The 18,865-nt window shown below is 48.9% G+C and overlaps 1 protein-coding gene across 1 annotated transcript in view; it reads left to right on the top strand.

Moving 5' to 3' along the window:
* Positions 1-18,865, top strand: part of LOC112545537 (uncharacterized) — a 54,986-nt gene that overhangs the window by 10,885 nt on the left and 25,236 nt on the right. The window contains exons 2-4 of the mRNA XM_089771517.1: positions 4,928-5,128; positions 15,438-15,551; positions 16,472-17,641. Coding sequence (XP_089627643.1) covers positions 4,928-5,128; positions 15,438-15,551; positions 16,472-17,641 — 1,485 coding nt within the window. The remainder of the gene's footprint in view (positions 1-4,927; positions 5,129-15,437; positions 15,552-16,471; positions 17,642-18,865) is intronic.

The raw sequence follows: 18,865 nt of genomic DNA, 5'->3' as shown, positions 1-18,865 counted from the left end.
CATCACCATGAAAGCTTATGCTCCATTAAATCTGTTAGTCTAAAAGGTGCCACAGGACTTCTCCTTGTTTATGAACATAAGCAGGGCTCGACAAATTATGGAAAACCATACTCGCCAGACAAAAAAGGGACTCGCACCCCCCCAAAAAGTTTTTTTTAATTGCATAAATTCCTAATAAGAATAACAGTAATTACTAATAAGTTATTAATAAATATCACTCAATTTATTAATAAATATCTTATAAACCTCTACCTTTTCCCTCTGCTGCCATGTCTCTTCCCCTTGCTCCATCAGTTCCCCTGGTGCCTGCTGCCTCCCAACCCCTCACCCTCCTCTGCTGTCCTGACTCCTGCCCTTCTCACTGCCCTCAGCCCTCCTGTGACCTGCCCCACTCCACCAGCCCTTCTCTCCCCCCTGTGCCCACTCCTCCTCACTCTGATCATGTGAGCTACCCCTCTTCACCCCCTCTTCTAACACCTCCCTCTACACACCTGCCCTGCCTCTCTTCTCTGGTGCTGGTCCCTCCCCTGCAGGTGTCTTCCCTTCTGCTTCACCCCAGAATCCTCTGGCACCTGCACCTTCCCTTACCCCTGCACCCTCCTGGTGCCTCCCCCTTCCCTCACTTCCCCTGTCTCCTTTTTCCCTGATGCCCATCCCCTCATCACTCTCTGCCCCCATTACCCTCATGCCCCTCTGTGCCCTCACACATGACTTGCTCCATCCCCACCTTTCTCATGCCCACCCCTTCTTTCAAGCCTTCTCCCAGCATCTCCCTCCATAGCCCCCAATGCCCTTACCCTCTCCTCTCTCAGCATCACCCTGTCCCCCCTCCCACTGACACCTCCCCTCCTGCCCTTTTCCTCATTGTCTGCACTTGGCCCCCTGGCATTTGTCTCTCCTGCACCCCTGTCCCTTGGTGCCTTCCCCTTTCTTCTTCTCCTGACCTCCTCCCCTCTCTTCAGCACAAGCCCCTTCCCCACTGGAGTGGAGTGTGGGGGATGAGAGCCAGAGGGCACTAGGGGGTACAGAGATGTGCGCAGCAGGACGGAGTTGAAGGGGGATGGGGGCGAGGGGATGGAGTGATGCCAGGGGATCAGGCTGTTGTGGGGAGGGATCATGGGGCTGAGTGGGAGCAAGGCTGGAGCAGAGGGAATATGAGAGGCGGGATGCAAGTTCCCTTTGCAGAAGCTGCACTTTCCTTTGTTCCTTGCTGCTTTTCCTCCCCTCCCCCATCACAGTGCAATCCTCTTTGCACCAGTCATTCTGTGTGAATGAGAATGGCAGCTAGTTTGCAGGTGCTGCAGGGAAGTTGGCGGGTCTGTACATTGCTCAATAATCTGCAGCCCCCTTGGCATTAGCACTGGGCCATTTGCTCCCCTCCAGGACCCCAGCAGAGTTACTGCTGTTAATGTCCTTGTGAATTTCTGCTGGCAGCTCAGTCCAGGGCTGCTGAAATGTATCTTGAAAGGGCTTTCAGTTCATCACCTAAATCACTCGCCTCAATATTGCGCATGTCATCATGTGTCAACACTGTCTCTGGTGCCCTGCATTGCTGGTGTAGGTCATCTTCAGGTATAGTGAGGCGTTTTGGAATATCATACAACATCCCAAATATACTGCTGTGTTCTTTGAGCTGCAAGAAACGTTCTTCAACTGACTGTATTTCACAATCTAGCTCTTGATTAAAGAATTCACCTTTGAATTGTTGTTTGGGGTGTCTCATGGGATTATCCCGTGCCTCATAATCAAAATGTCATCTTCTTCAGTGACTCTTGTATTCTTGAATGGGTGGGAAAATAGCTTCAGTGTGAAGTTCCTCTCCAACTTCTGAGCACTCTTCAAAACATTTTGAATCCCTCATCTGACCGGTAAGACTGTAGGTAAGACTTTGCTTTGTCCAGTTGTTCCATTGCTCCAGATATATCAAGGTCAACACCTTGGAGTCTCTTGCTTACAACATTTATTTCAAACAGTGTGTCTTGCCACAACACTAAATCACACAGAAATTTGAAGTTATGTATATTTCCGGTGATTCCATTTCCCTCTGTCTCTGTTCTCCCACGAACAGTTCCTGTCTAGCATTATCCTCCATAATGGCAACTATGGCATCATCTGTCTTCCCAATTTGGTGTTTGATAGGCTTTATCGCCTCCACTAGACGTTCCCATTATGTGGCACTCAGTGGTTTGTGTCAGAGAGGATGTTCCCAGATGTTGCTTCAAAATTTGCCATCGGTGAGTTGATGCAGAGAAATATACATCTAGGTTCTGTTGTTACAAAACGCACCATTAAAGTCATTTGTTCTATATGGCTGATGTCAGGTGTGCAGTCCAGAATAACAGAGAAATATCTTTCTGACTTCAGATCTGCCACAATCTTCTGTTTGACTTTTGTTGCCAGTAACTGTATGATTTCATTTTGAATTGTTTTTCCAAGGTAGTGGTGTGTGTACTTTTCTTGGGTGGTGACTCTTAGATGCTCCTGGAGTACAGCATCAAACTCAGCCATCAGTGCCACAGTTTTAAGGACGTTTCCATGTTTGGCACATATAGCTGATCTGAAGTGCCACGCAGTGCTAGGTTTTGGGAAGCAAGCATTCTCACAATGGCAATGAGCCTTTTCAGAACATTTTGCCAGTAAAGAGACTCTGATGCAATCTTCTCTTGATGATGATCCTCTATGGTGGTCTTTAACCTTGGTCTCATCTCAAGCTCTTTCCACCTCTGGAATGCTCTCTGGTGATTTGCGGCCTTCTCATGGCATGCCAGATTTCTAGCCAGATTTTTCCAGTCCTTTGTTCCTGTAGAATTCAGTGTGGCTGAAACATTAGACTGGAAGAGTCTGCAATAAAAACTGTGCAGCATTCTGGGTTTTTGAGTATATAAGCCTTTCCACTTTGTCACCATTGGGGATTTCACATCACTAATTCGTTGGATGGAAACTTCTTTTTTCATTGTCTTTGGGGAATATGACGTTTTTCACTTGCTGTGGCCTATGCAGTACAAGTCCCTCAGGTTACTGCTCAAGTGAGTCCACAGTCCTGGATCATCTAGACTTAAGGAACTAAACTCAGCAGCAGCTGTTTCTTGCACCTCTCCCATACTCTCCTCTGATCTACATTTCTCTTCAGGAATGTGCATGGTTACATCCATTTGAGATGGAGATGTGGATGCTGCCAGGTCAGGCATCTCCTTACCACTTACATCCTCGCTGGGGCCGGAAGGCTCACCATGAACATTTGTGTCTATGTATCTCCTTCCTGCTTAGATAGAAAAGCTTCCTTTGGTTGCTTGCTTTTTCTGAATGCTTTTCTTTCACTCATGACTGCTGTTCTGTGCCAGCTAGAGTGGCTCTCAACACTCAATTGAAGGGGACAGATAAGCAGGCTGGTAGTAGGGCCTGAGTGAGGGAAGATATCAGTGTCTTAAGGGCCTAACTGGCTCCTACTGCTTCAGTTGACTGCTTGTTCCCCTCAAGTGGATTCAGGGAAGCAGCAGGAAACAGGAAGCTCCCTGAGAAGCTGGTGTTAATCAGTCCAGGCTCCTGGGGGTGCTAGAGAGGTACATAAGAGGCTCCTCCTCTTCTCTCTCCCTGCAGCTCCTGCTGCTTTCTATTATTCCCTCTCATCTTTTCTCCTGCCTGCCTGTTATGTCTCTTGTGCCCTCCTTCCTCCAGCACAGCACTGCACCATCTCTGTGCATCTGGAGCAGAGAGAATACATCTGCACCAGCAGCAGACACAATTTTCTACACTCTGGGTCCTAGTGGTGCCCCCCACCCCCAAATCTGGCAGCTGCCTCAGTTCACCTCATGGTAAGGCCAGCTCCGGCTCAGTCCCCCATTCAGTATTTCCCACAGAGCTCTGAGCTGTGTCTATCTGGGGCTCGTTGCTTTTCCATGGATTAGTCTCCTCCATCCCCTGTTCTGCCCTTCAGTTACTGATAGCACCTCATTGGGATTGCTAGGAAACATGCTGCCTGCCCAGCCCTGCAGCCTGCAGGTGAAGGGTGAGCCCTGGGCAAAGGGCTGGACCCAGCAGTCGAATCACACCAGGGAGCCTAGCGGGAGGAGAAATTGGGAGGATAGCATGCTCTGCACGCTCCTGCCCAGACCCCCACTCCCAGCCAGCTCCTCCACCCAACCTCCTGCCCCACTCCCCAGCAGCCCCCTTCTGCAAACTGAAACCCTCATTTTTGTCCTTGTCCCTGTCCCAACATCCTGGGCTCCCTCACAAACTAACTCCGGGCCCCCAAAAGAGTTGATCTGGCTCTGGGGATGAGCCCTCAGCCTTGGGGTCTCCCCACCCACTTGTGTGGCTGCAGCTTCTGGGGAGTGTCCTTTCCTTCCTGATGCTCAGTTGGTCAGTGAGGTTTATTACTTTTTTCTTTTTGCTTCTCACTTGCGTGGCTCTCTCAATGGATTTTTCTGTCGGTCAATGGTCCCTGGCCCAAAATGTTCCACTCCGCTGCTCTAAGTGGTCCTGTTGGCTTAACTTAAGCTCTGTTGTGGAGAGGATTCATAAAAGTCTCTCTCCATTTAGTCCTGATGAGGGATCCTAGGTCTGTGCTACAGATAAATGGAGGAAGACCATGGCCTTTAGCTACAGGAGCCTAAATTTAGACAACTACATCCATATTCAGGAAAGAGAATACGGTCCTTGTTTATCAGAAACACTGGGTATTCAGAACCGAATCCCATTGGTTGCAGGTGCAGTAATGTTGAAACTCAAGCCAGGTATTGAGAGAAATGAATGTGGATTTGGGATCTAACTTGTGTGTGTTCTGGATGGAATATTGAGATTTAAGTATTTGCCCAAAATGGAAGACTCTAGCATGTGTGTCAACTGGGACAGAGTCTGGAGGGAATGGGGGTGTGGAAAAGATTAAAGTCCCTTCTGAAACGTCTCCAATTGCCCTTCTCCCCGACAGGCTGCAGAACACCCATGTCTTGCTCCAGCGCAGCCCATGGCCTGCAGAGCCAGGGGAAGGAAATGACTGTGGCAGAGCTGGTGAGCTTCGAGGAGGTGGCTGTGTATTTCTCTAAGGAGGAATGGGCTCTGCTGGACCCGGGTCAGAGAGCCCTCTACTGGGATGTGATGCAGGAGAATTATGAGGCTGTGAACTGGCTGGGTAAGGATTCCTGTCCCCGCGGGTATCAGAAGCTGGGCTGGCTCTGGAGCAGCTGGGTTGGGTTTGGGTTCAGGGTCCCTCATTGCTCCTGGTCTCCAATGTCAGGAGTATCAGCCACAATTATCTTGGCTCCTGTGTGAGAGACTGTCCCCTCCACCCCCCCTCCCAAGGGAAGTAGGTTCAGGGACATAACAATGGTGCTGCTCTTCCTACAGCCAAGGTCTGCATGTGCTTAGAACCATAGAGCTGGAAGAGACCTCAGAAGGTCATCAAGTCCAACCCCCTGCCCAAGGCAGGACTAATCCCAACCAAATCAACCCAACCAGGGCTTTGTCAAGCCGAGACTTAAAAACCTCTAGGGATGGAGATTTCACCAGTTCCCTAGGTAACCCATTCCAGTGCTTCACCACCCTCCTAGTGAAATAGTTTTTCCTAATGTCCAACCTAGACCTCTCCCACTGTAACTTGAGACCATTGCTCCTTGTTCTGCTATCTATCACTACTGTGAACAGCCTTTCTTCATCCTCTTTGGAATCTCCCTTCAGAAAATTGAAGGCTGCTAACAAATCCCCCTCACTCTTCTCTTACGCAGATTAAACAAACCCAAATCCTTCAGTCTCTCCTCATAGGTCGTGCTCCAGCCCCCTAATCATTTTGGTCGCCCTCCACTGGACCCTCTCCAATGCGTCCACATCCTTTCTATAGTGTGTGTGTGGGGGGGGCAGAACTGGACGCAGTATTTCAGGGCTGTGTCTACGTTGCACACTTCTTGCGCAAGAATCGCCGTTCTTGCGCAAAAACTTGCCGGCTGTCTACACTGCAAAAGCTCTGTCGCTCTGTATCAGGCAGAAGCCTTCTTGCGCAAATGTTCTTGTGCAAGAGGCCAGAATAGACCACAGCCAAGAGTTTTTGCGCAAGAATTGGCCTCCCAGGAAAAAAGCCAAGTGGCCGCTTGGATACTCTGTACCTGCACTTAGTTCCTTACTTCCTGGTTGCCGGACCCTCCCTTAAAGACACATGCAGCCTCAGTCTGCGTGGCAGCTGCAGCACAGCCAGCAGCTCCTCCTCGTGGCTCTGCCCTGCTGCTCCTCCGAGAGATGTCTGCTCCAGGGGGACACCAAGAGCCTGTGCCCTCCTCCCAACAACCACCTCACGGCGCCCAGCAGGCCCGGAGGGGCCCCTTGCTGGTCCCAGGCAGAGGTCGAGGCCCTTCTCAACCTGTGGGCCGAGGAGGAAGCCCTCCACAACCTCCGTGCTTGTCGCTGGAATGCAGACATTTTTAGCCGCATGGCCCAGGTGCTTTCCCAGAAGAGACATCCAGCCCAGACCCTTGAACAGGTCTGGGCTAAGGTGAAGGAGCTGCGCCTTGGCTATGTCCAGGCCACCGAGGGCCAGGGGGCAGGAGCTGACACCTGCCCCCACTATGACCACTTCCACGCCATCCTGGGGGAGATTGCTGTGGAAAGACCCTCGGTTTCTGTGGACACCAGCCTGCAGTGTTCCCTTCTCCCAGGCAGGGAGTGCAGCACTGCCCCAGGACTTACCTGCATCACAACAGCATCGATGGTGGACCTGCCTACCCCAACCTGGTGTCCCACCGAGCTGTAGCTGTCCGGGGTGGCCAGCTTCCAGAGGGTGATGGTGACCCTCTTGTTGACCGGGATGGTGGGCCGCAGCTGCGTGGTATGTCTCTGGAGCGCAAGGGCAAGCCAGGCACACAGTTCCAGGAACATCTGCTTTTGCATTCTGAAGTTCTGAAGCCACTGCTGGTCGTCCCACTGCTCCAGGACCAGCCAGTCCCACCAATTGGTACTGGTGTCCAATCTCCAATAACGCCTCTCCACAGTCGGGTCGGGGTGCCACAGGGACGCTGTCAGCCGACGATCAGGGCAGTGAGTCCCTTATGACCGGCTGAAGTTCTTTTAAATTGTGCTTGGTTCTGTTACAGCAACTGAAGGAGTCAGGTTAAAGCTTAAACAGTTACTATTTTATTGTTACAGGGTAAACTTAGTTGTTAAATGCTACTACTGTGTTACAGATAACACAGACACTACAAAGGACAGGACAGAAATTACACTAATAAGTCACTTACAGGTACCATGAAACCCTTTGGTTCTCTGAGCTCTTATTAAATGCATGCAAAATAGACACATAGCAGGTGTATATATTCTCACCCCTGCGTTCCAGACTTGGCGTGGCCAGCGTCTTTCTCTCAATCCCTCGGGAAGAAGTAGGGCGAGGTTGGGCGTCCCACAGACCTCGGGAGACAATCAATACCTGCCAGCAGGTATAGATGATTGGAGCTCAAATGGGGTGGGCTGCTGAACCTCTTTTATACTCCTTGGGTCATGTAGGCTTCTTCCTGGTCTGAAGTGGCCAATTAGGAAAAATGGCTTTGTACACCAAGTTTCCCACGAAGGGTGCAAAGCATAATTTACACCTGGGAAAAATGCAGACAATGGGCACCTCTGGTATGTGATGGGCGAAGATTCCTCTCCTGGGACAGTGCAGGCGTGTCAATTACTGGTACTAGCCATCAGGGCGACGGGAGGCCCCGGGTCGTCAGCTAGCCCATTTACTGTCTGGTTTCTGTTTATGGTAGAGTCAGAGACAGGCAGCACACCTGCGTTCCCAGGGCATCAAAGGCTGACTGCCTTTCTCTTGCTCTTTGGGGGGGGGGAACAAGATGGGGTTCGTGGAAAACCAAGATGGGGTTTGTGTCTGGCTACAGACACCACCGCATCTATGGAGAGGGAGTCCAGAGTGAACTTGGTCTCGAGTACCTGCAGGAGTAGTGTAGCAGCATAGAGCAGCAGCTGCAGACACTCCAAAATGGTCATGTGGGGCCAGAGCAGGCACAGGGCCACCCCTGGCTCCATGGCACAGCAGTGAGAGTGCCAAAGGCACCAGGGCAGAAGCTGTGGTATCCAAAGAGGCTGAGGGCAACCACAATTAGAACTGCTACGGCTGTCAGTCCCTACAGGAGGTCCCAAAGCACGCAGCAGGAGAGAAACGGCTGTCCAGGGAGATCCCTTTAAGCATGCATCTCAAAGGAGCTCCAGCCCCTGCCCTCGGAAAGTCCTGGTGCCCTTTTGCCCTCTGCAAAGTAGTTCTGGGCTGAAGTTTTTGCACAAGAGTGTCCCACCAGTGTGGATGCTCTCTTGCGCAAAACAGTTCTTGCGCAAGAAGCATGCAGTGTAGACATAGCCCTGATGTGGCCTCACCAGAGCCAAATAAAGGGGAATAATCCCTTCTCTAGATCTTCTGGTAATGCTCCTCCTAATGCATCCTAATATGCTATTAGCCTTCTTGGCTACAAGGGCATTCTGTTGACTCATAGACAGCTTCTCATCTGCTGTAATCCCTAGGTCTGTTTCTGCAGAACTGATACTTAGACAACTGATACTTAGACATCTGGTCCCCAGCCTGTAACAATGCTCGGGATTCTTCCATCCTAAGTGCAGGACTCTACTCTTGTCTATGTTGTGCCTTGGCCAAAGGTGTCAGTGGAAGAACCCAGGCAGAAACGGCAGGTACCAGAGTTGTGGGGCCTGGTGCAGCTGCTGTTACTGCCTGCAGGGGTGCCCCTTATGCCAGGGTGCTGAGCCCCTGGAAGGATGGCATGGTTCCCATAATCCTTTCCTGGCTGTGGCTAATCTCTGTGACATGCGGGGTACTGCCATTGATTGGTGTTGAGTGCCGAGTGCTAGACCAGCCAGTTTTTCCGGAAAATCAGCCGCTTTTCCAGAAAAACTTGCCAACTGTCTACACTGGCTGCTTGAATTTCTGCAAAAGCACTGACTTCCTACTATAAGAAATCAGTGCTTCTTGCGGAAATACTATTCTGCTCCCGTTCAGGCAAAAGTCCCTTTTGTGCAAAGCTTTTGCACAAAAGGGCCAGTGTAGACAGCTCAGATTTGTTTTCCGCAAAAAAGCCCCGATGGCGAAAATGGCGATCGGGGCTTTTTTGTGGAAAAGCGCGTCTAGATTGGCACGGACACTTTTCCGCAAAAAGTGCTTTTGTGGAAAAGCGTCCGTGCCAATCTAGATACTCTGTTCCGGAAATGCTTTTAATGGAAAACTTTTCCGTTAAAAGCATTTCCGGAAAATCTTGCCAATCTAGATGTAGCCCTTGTGATTTGACGGGAGCGTGATAACTCTTCATCCAAGGAAATCATCATGTTTACATTGAAATTATGCAGTGAGCTAAACACTGCTTCTTGGCCATTTTGCTTTGCCCAGCCAGACATTCATGCCCCATGTGCCCAATGGTCTCCACATTATCTCATGTTCCATAGAATATCTACGGATAGTAATTCTATGCACTGATAATTAGAATATAGCAGTAGGGATATATTACCAACCACCTGACCAGGACAGTGATAGTGACTATGAAATGCTAAGGGAGAATAGGGAGTCTATAAAAATTAAAAAACAAAACAAAAAAAAACCCACTTTAGTAATAGTGGAGGATTTCAACTATCCCCTTTTTTACTGGGTACACATCAGTTCAGGACAGGATGCAGAGATAGTTTCGTGACTCCTTGGAGCAGCTGGTTCTGGAATCCACAAAAGGAGAGGAAATCCTAAGTGGAGCAAGAGGTAAATACAACTTCTCCACTTGGAAATAGTGCTCATAACATAAGAATGGCTGTACTGGGTCAGACCAAAGGTCCATCTAGCCTAGTAGCCAGTCTGCCGACAGTGGCCAGCACCAAGTGGCCTGGAGGGGGTGGACCGAAGACAATGATCAAGCGATTTGTCTCGTGCCATCCATCTCCAGCCTCTGGCAGAGGCCAGGGACACCATTCCTACCCCCTAGCTAATAGCCTTTTATGGACCTAACGTCCATGAATTTATCTAGCTTCTCTTTACACTCTGTTATAGTTCTAGCCTTCACAGCCTCCTTTGGCAAGGAGTTCCACAGGTTAACTATGCACTGTGTGAAGAAGAACTTTCGCGTATTAGTTTTAAACCTGCTACCCATTAACTTCATTTGGTGTACTCTAGTCCTTATATTATGGGAACTAATGAATAACTTTTCTTTATTCACCTTCTCCACACCACTCATGATTTTATTAGACCTCTATCATATCCCCCCTCAGTCTCCTCTTTTCTAAACTGAAAAGTCCCAGTCGCTTTAGCCTCTCTTCAGGTACAAAAATGATGTCCACGTACAGACAGGATAATCACAATCACCACATCAGAACATTCCCATTGACACTGCACACAACACACATTGTACAGGTTTTGTTGTGATTGTGCAACAGTGGTAGCAGAATGATCTTCATGGTCATATTTTAATCCTATAACATCACTGGGGGATCTTCCCAGCACTAGATGAAGGTCTGAGAAGGGGTCTGGCTGAAGATGTGAGGAATGTGCCCACAAGCTGGGAAAAATGTGAATGGTAAATTCTGTGTAGTCGAGGGAGCAACACATGGGAGGCCAGTCTGCCCATGAGGAAGGCTGGAATCCACACACAGAGGCTGCTGGTGGCAGAGTAGAAGCAAGGCAGCAGAAGAGAACCTGAGCTGCAGCAACAATGCAGCTACGGCCTCCAGTCTCCCTCCCACCCTTCTCCAGAGAAGCAGCACAGCAAAACACCACATGGCCAGCCACAGAACCAGTTGCTGGAGCAGCAGCTATTGTGGGCAGCGGCAGAGACCATCCAGTCACAAGTAGTCAAGGGTAAGGAGTGTGGAGTTGTAGGCAGGGTCAAAAGCAGCCAGCCAACGATTTGCCTCATTGCTCAGGCAACTTCCTCTGTCTGGTTCAAGTAGAGCATAAAAGCCAATGAGCAAGGTGAGCTGAGCTGAGCTTCCCAGCCAGGAGCTTTGTGGACAGAGCCTTTGGGGAGCTACAGCTGGGGAGCGACTGGGTCCTTTCTCTCCAAGTTGTAGTGACTTGCTGTGTGGCTGCTGCAGTCTGAACCCTGCCTGTGGGCCGTGGTTCAGACCTGCAAACCATCACTGGAGCTCACTTTTTGAGCAGCATGTTCCTGTCCTGGGGCTGGGTGAGGGGATGGAATGGGCAATGAAAGCGACTTAGTTGTACACTGGAGCAGTGGTTCTCAAACTTCTTGGCCCATGACCCACATCACTGCAGGCAGACCTTTCCACGGACCACAAGCCAATCCTCTCTGATGACAAAATGGGTGTATAAGGGAGAGGGGTTGCATGGCCTGGGTGGGAGCTAGGGTGCAGCAGCAGTCTGAGTAAGAGTTTGTGTGTAGGAGTGGGCTGGGATTGGGGGGTCTGGGTAGAAGGAAGGGTGCAGAAGAGGGCTGAGGGTAGGCGTTCTGGCCAGAAGGTTGGGTGCAGGAGCAGGTTGGGCATGCAGGATCTCAGTGTGAGGGGAGTATATAAGAGGGATGGGGGTGTGGTATCTCAGTGGCAAGGGGATTGCTTACCTGACTCCATGCTTCCCACCACTCCTAGGCATGCACACACTCCCTGCTCACATTGGCCCGAATATGGCCAATGGGAGCAGCAGGGAAATCCTGGTGAGTGTTTTCCAGCCAGATAGAAGGGAAAGCCAAGAATGACCTTGAGCGGGTCACAGTAGATTATGTAGCGCTGGAAAAAAAAGGATCAAGGAATCTGAAGCGCAAATGGTGTTCTCGTCCATCCTTCTGGTTGAAGGAAAAGGACCGGATAGGGATCATCAAATTGAGGAAGTAAATGTGTGGTTATGCAGGTGGTGTTGGAGAGAGGGCTTTGGTTTCTTTGAACATGGGACTCTATTCCAGGCACAAGGATTGTTAGGACGAGACGGGATCCACCTAAACAAAAGAGGAAAGAGCATCTTTGCGGGCAGGCTTGAAAACCTAGTGAGGAGGGCTTTAAACTAGGTTCGTTGGGGGATGGTGACCAAAGCCCTGAGGAAAGTGAGGAAGTCAGATACCGGGAAGAAATACAAGGAGAAACGAGCAACAAAGGAGGACCCCTGACCCGAATGCAGAAGGTAGAGCAATCAGCTGGCTATCTAAGGTGTTTGTACACAAATGCAAGAAGCCTGGGAAACAAACAGGAAGAATTAGAAGCCCTGGCCCAGTCAAAGAACTATGATTTGATTGAAATAATGGAGACTTGGTGGGATGACTTGCATGCCTGGAACACTGTCGTGGAGGGCTATAAACTGTTCAATAAGAACAGGCGAGGGAGAAAAAGAAGAGGAGTTGCATTGTATGTAAGAGAAAAGTAAGATTGGCCAGATCTCCAGTATTTACAGGGAGAAAAGACTGTTGACAGTCGATGGGTTAAGTTTAGAGGTGAAAGCAACAGGGGTGATGTGATTGGTGTCTGCTATAGACCACCGGATAAGGTGGATGAGGTAGACGAGGCTTTCTTTGGACAACTGAGAGAAGCTTCCAGATCGCAGGCCCTGGTTCTCATGGGGGACTTTAATCACCCTGACATCTGTTGGGAGACCAATACAGCAGTACATGGAAAATCCAGGAAGTCTTTGGAGAATGTTGGGGATAACTTCTTGGTACAAGTGCTGAAGGAACCAACCAGGGGCCATGAGCAGCTTCACCTGCTGCCTACAAACAGGGAGGAACTAGGAGGGGAAGTAGAGATGGGTGACAACCTGGGAAGCAGTGATCATGAGATGGTAGATTTCAGGATCCTGACCAAAGGAAGAAAGGAGAGTAGCAAAATACACACCCTAGACTTCAAAAAAGCAGACTTTGACTCCCTCAGAGAACTGATGGGCAGGATTCCTTGGGATGCTTGCATGAAGGGGAAAGGAGTTCAGGAGAGCTGGCAGTATTTTAAAGAAGCCTTATTAAAGGCATAGGAAGAAACCATCCTGATGAGCAGCAAGAAAAGCAAATATGGTAGGCAACCAGATTGGCTTTCCGGGGACATCCTTGGTGAGCTTAAACACAAAAAAGCTTACAAGAAGTGGAAAATTGGACAGATGACTAGGGAGGGGTATAAATATATTGCTCGAGAATGCAGGGGAGTTATCAGGAAGACGAAAGCGTAACTAGAATTGCAGCTAGCAAGGGATGTGAAGGATAACAAGAAAGGTTTCTACTGGCATGTTAGCAATAAGAGGGTGATAAGAGCAATAAGAGAAGGTGTGGGGCCCTTACTGGATGAGGGAGGTAACCTAGTGACAGATGGTGTGGGAAAAGCTGAAGTACTAAATGCTTTCTTTCCCTCGGTCTTCATGGACAAGGTCAGCTCCCAGACAAATGCACTAGGCAATGCAGTATGAGAAGGAAGTGGACAGGCCATGGTGGGGAAAGAACAGGTTAGGAACTATTTAGAAAAGCTAGCCATACATAAATCCATGGGTCCAGATTTAATGCATCTGAGGGTACTGAGGGAATTAGCAAATGTCATTGCGCAGCCTTTGGCAATTATATTTGAAAACTCGTGGAGATCAGGAGAGATCCTATATGATTGGAAAAAAGCAAATGTAATGCCCATCTTTAAAAAAGGGAAGGAGGACGATCCAGGGAACTACAGACCAGTCAGCCTTACCTCAGTCCCCGGAAAAATCATGGAGGAGAGTCTCAAGGACTCCATTTTGAAGCACTTGGAAGAGGAAAAAGGGAAAAAGTGATCAGGATTAGTCAACATGGATTCACGAAGGGCAATTCGTGCCTGACCAATCTGATTAGCTTCTATGATGAGGTAACTGGCTTTGTGTATATGGGAAGGTCAGTGGATATGATATACCTTAGACTTTAGCAATGCTTTTGATATGGTCTCCTACAATATTCTTGCCAGCAAGTTAAGGGAATATGGATTGGATAAATGGACTATATGATGGATAGAAAGCTGGCTAGACTGTTAGGCCCAGTGAGTAGTGATCAACGGCTTGATGTCAGGTTGGTGGTCAGTTTCTAGCACAGTGCCCCAAGGATCTGTTCTAGGACCGGGTTTGTTCAACATCTTTATTAATGACTTGGATGAGAGGATGGATTGCACCCTCAGCAAGTTTGCAGATGACACTAAGACAGGAGGAGAGGTAGATATGCTGGAGGGCAGTGATAGGGTCCCAACTGACCTGGACAGATTACAGGACTGGGCCAAAAGAAATCTGATGAGGATCAACAAGGACAAGTGTAGAGTCCTGTACTTGGGACAGAAGAATCCCAAGTATTGTTATACACTGGGGACCAACCAGCTAAGTAGCAGTTCTGCAGAAAAGGACCTAGGGATTACAGTAGATGAGAAGCTGGTTATGAGTCAACAGTGTACTCTTGTAGTGAAGGCTAATGGCCTATTAGGGTGCATTAAGAGGAGCATTGCCAGCAGATTGAGAGAAGTGATTATTCCCCTTTATTCGGCTTTGGAGTATTGTGTCCAGTTCTGGGCCCCCCACTATATAAAGGATGTGGACGCATTGAAGAGGGTCTAGCAGAGGGCAACCGAAATGATTAGGGGGCTGGAGTGCATGACCTATGAAGAGAGAGAGAGGGATTTGGGTTTCTTTAGTCTGCAGAAGAGAAGAGTGAGGGTGGATTTGATAGCAGCCTTCAACTTCCTGAAGGGAGGTTCCAAAGAGGACAGAGAAAGTCTGTTCACAGTAGTGATGGATGGCAGAACAAGTAGCAGTGGTCTCAAGTTACAGTGGGAGAGGTCTAGGTTGGATATTAGGAAAAACTATTTCACTAGGAGGGTGATGAAGCACTGGAATGGGTTCTCTAGGGAGATGGTGGAATCTCCATCCCTGGAGGTTTTTAAGTCTCGGCTTGACAAAGCCTTGGCTGGGTTGATTTGGTTGGGATTGGTCCTGCCTTGGGCAGGGGGCTGGACTTGATGACCTCCTGAGGTCTCTTCCAGCTCTATGATTCTAAGTGGCAGCACATGGAGCCAGTTCCTTCTCCTGCAAGTCATATTCAGCCTGCAAGGCTTGCTCTCCCCCTCCCACATAGTGGGAAACTGGTACTGGCGCTCCAACCTTGGAGGGAGACTCAGGGTCATAGTGCTAGCTCTGGCTCCACCCTTAAGGCTGGGAGGCAAGTCACAAGTCTGCAGCCCACCTTCAAGATAGTCATGGACCACTAGTGTTCCAGGGACCGCACTTTGACAACCGCTGCCCTAAAGGGTGCAGCAGAGTGCTCAGTTCCCTCAAGTAATAAGTTGGGCCATTTTTCAGGCGGGGGGGGATGCACCTTTACTACAGGTGCATGTGTCCTGGTATCTTGTACCATCCAGAGCCCAAGCCTCTGTAAGGTAGGGAAGGAGCCTCTCTGGGTAGACGGCTCCGATACTGGCTCTGGAAGCAGTAATAGCACAGATCTTAATGAACATGCTAAACATTTGGTTAATTGATCCCTGAGCAGGATTTCCAGTCTCCAAAGCTAATGTGATCTCTTGGGTGGAACAAAGGGAGGAGCTGTGGATCCCGGATCTCCAGGGCTCTGAGGAAGGGGAGATCATCTGCAACAGCCACACAGGTGAGTAATCCACTAAAGTGACTCAGAAACCAATTTCTGTGTCCTCACAGCGGACATCTCTTGAGCATTTTCATCAAGTCTAACTGCCCCTTCAACTTGTTTCCAGCTCCAGTCGGGGTGGGGGAGGTGTTGCTGGCAAGAGTAATTTTCAGGTCCAACACCTGTGCTTCTCTAAGTACAAAACACACTGCACCAGTATCTGTGAAACACAAGCAGTTTATTTCCTGACAGATTTCAGTTGTACCCCTTAACTAAAAGAACAACATGATAGGAAAAGAGGCTCTTACTTCCCTTCTGCAAGCTGGGGACCCCTGGGAGGTCGTCTAGTCTTCTGAGGCACTGGTACCAGAATCCATCACTGAAGTCTGAATTGCCATACTGCTGTGCAGCTTATATACAGGTTTTTACCCTGTTTTGCAGTTTGGAACTTTCTGGGGGTTACATATCACTTGTTACAGGATGGCTTAGCCATTCACTATTGGTCTGATACTGCTTTTCCTTTTGACCTTGTTTACATGATTAATGCATCTGGTTAAGCAAGGTTGTTATATGTTCCTGTCCTTTCTCCTACCCTTATCTATAAATTGCTTTTGTCACAATGGCACCACCACCTATCTTCAGGCGCGTGTTCCTGATGGCTTGTTTCTGGCTCATCAGTTATAGGAGGAGGGGGGAGGATGTGTACCTTGCCACCCCTGTGCTTTCTTGTGCAAAGTGCTTCCGCAATTAACCCCTACAGGGTGGATGCTGGGTTCTCTCTGGGAAAGGGATATAGGGAAGGAGAATGAACTTAGCTCATGATTATTGAACTTTTCCAACCATTATTTGAGCATGTTCCCCCTTTTCTAGTCCCCTTTCAGAGTTTTCCTTTCAGCTCAGCACAGAGAATGACTTCTGTCTGGTTTCTGTGTTTGTCCCAGCAGGTGATGGGACGCTGAGTGAGAACAATGAGGAGAGTCTTCAGCAGGAAGGACTAGAGCAAGTGGCTCCACATGGGATGTTATTGGGAAGATCTGAGGGGCATGTTTCCCAGATACCTGAGCAGGGAGAGACCAGTGAGAGTCAGCGTAGCTCAGAAAGGCAACAGAGAAACCATCCAGAGAAGGGACAGGGAAAATCCAATCCTAGGAGCAGAGGGGTGAAAAACACAGAAACCATACAACAGAAAATTCTCCATCAACAAGCGCTCTACACTTGCAGTGACTGGGGAACTGTTATTGAATATCATAGAATCCACACAGAAGAGAAGCCCTTCAACTGCTCTGTTTGTGGGAAAAGCTTCAGTGAGAGCTCAGATCTTGTTAAACATTGGAGAATCCACACAGGGGAGAAACCCTTCAGCTGCTCTGACTGTGGTAAAAGTTTCAGTTGGAACTCACATCTTGATACACACAGGAGAATCCACACGGGGGAGAAACCCTTCGGCTGCTCTGACTGTGGGAAAAGCTTCAGTCAGCAGTCAAGTCTCATTAGACATAAGAGAAACCACACAAGAGAAAAACCTTTCAGTTGCTGTGATTGCGGGAAAAGCTTCCGTGAGAGTTTACAACTTATTAGACACAGGACAATCCACACTGGAGAGAAACCCTTCAGCTGCTCTGACTGTGGGAAAAGCTTCAGTAAGAGGTCAGACCTTGTTACACATAGGCGAATCCACACAGGGGAGAAACCTTTCACCTGCTCTGACTGTGGGAAAAGCTTCCGTGGGCGCTCACACCTTGTTAAACATAGGAGAATCCACACAGGAGAGAAACCTTTCAACTGCTCTGATTGTGGGAAAAGCTTCAGTTGGAGCTCACATCTTGTTACACACAGGAGAATTCATACAGGGGAGAAACCTTTCAACTGCTCTGACTGTGGGAAAAGCTTCAGTAGGAGCTCACATCTTGTTACACACAGGAGAATCCACACAGGGGAGAAACCGTTTAGCTGCAGTGATTGTGGGATAAGTTTCAGTAGGAGCTCACATCTTGTTACACATAGGAGAATCCACACAGGAGAGAAACTCTTAGACTGCTCTGACTATGGGAAAAGCTTGAGTCAGGACTCAAGTCTTACCAATCATCATACAATCCACCCAGGAGAATCATAGATTCATAAAATGAAATAATAGAAAACTAGAAGAGACTTCAAGAGGTCATCAAGTACAGTCCCCTGCCCTCATGGGAGGTCCAAGTATCTTGTCATCCCTGATAGATGTCTATCTAATTTCTCTTAGATATCTTCAATGATGGAGATTCTGCAATCTCCTTAAGCAATTTATTCCAGTTTTCAGCCACCCTCACAGTTAAAAGTTTTTCCTAATGTCCATCCTAAACCACCCTTGCTGCAATTTAAGTCCATGCCTTCTCCTCTCATCAGAGATCAAGAACAATGTTTTCCCCTCCTCCTTGTAACATCCTTTTAGGTACTTGAAAACTGCTATCATAGCCCCTCCCAGTCTTCTCTTTTCTATACTAAAACCCAGTTCAGTCTTCCCTCATAGGTCATGTCTTCGAGACACTTAATGATTTTTGTTGCTCTTCTCTGGCCTCTCTCTATTTCTCCGCATCTTTCTTGAAGTCATGTGCTCAGAACTGACCACGTTACTCCAGCTGAGGCCTAATCAGCATAGAGTAGAGCAGAAGAATTGCTTCTCCTGTCTTACTCATAACATTCCTGTTAATGTAACCCTTATAACTTTGCCAACTGCAGGAAAATGTTCATTCAGAGCTCAGAACTTGTTAGACACAGGAGACTCCATACAGGAGAGAAACCCTATGACCTTAGTTCTCTTAAAGTTGTATGGTCGTACAGCCTTTCTGCAGCCTAATAAATGCCTACCTGGTGCTTAGGCCTATGGGGGATTGATGCCTGTGTTCACTGGTATCAAACCCAGCCCAGACCTGCAATGACTGGCAAACAGATGGCTATCCCACTGCCACAGCCCCAGAGCTGCCATGGCAGGGAGAGATGCTGCTCTCCGCTTCCCTTCTCACAGCAGCATCTGAGGTTGGGGAGAGAAAACTGGTGGGAGTCTTCTCTCCCCAATGTAGCCCTTTGGTGGCCTGCTCCTCAAATCCTTCCATCCTTGGCACACCCCCAGCTAGAGCCCTCACTCCTCCACAGCTCAAACCTCTCTCTCAGCCCTGAGCCCATTATCCTTGGGCCCACCTCAAGGCCAGCCCTCACACCCCTGCTCCCCAGCTCTTTGCCCCAGCCCTGAGATTCCATCCCACAATCCAAGACCCTGAACCCCAGCCCTACTCCTACCACATGACGTTGGTTCTGTGCACCAGTGAGGAGATCTCTCACATTCATTGCATATTGATGCC

This window comes from Pelodiscus sinensis, chromosome 19 (assembly GCF_052426305.1).
Source record: "Pelodiscus sinensis isolate ZL-2025 chromosome 19, ASM5242630v1, whole genome shotgun sequence".
Lineage (NCBI taxonomy): Eukaryota > Metazoa > Chordata > Testudines > Trionychidae > Pelodiscus > Pelodiscus sinensis.
Note: the sequence above shows the minus strand (reverse complement) of the source record. Positions and strands in the feature narration are given on the sequence as shown.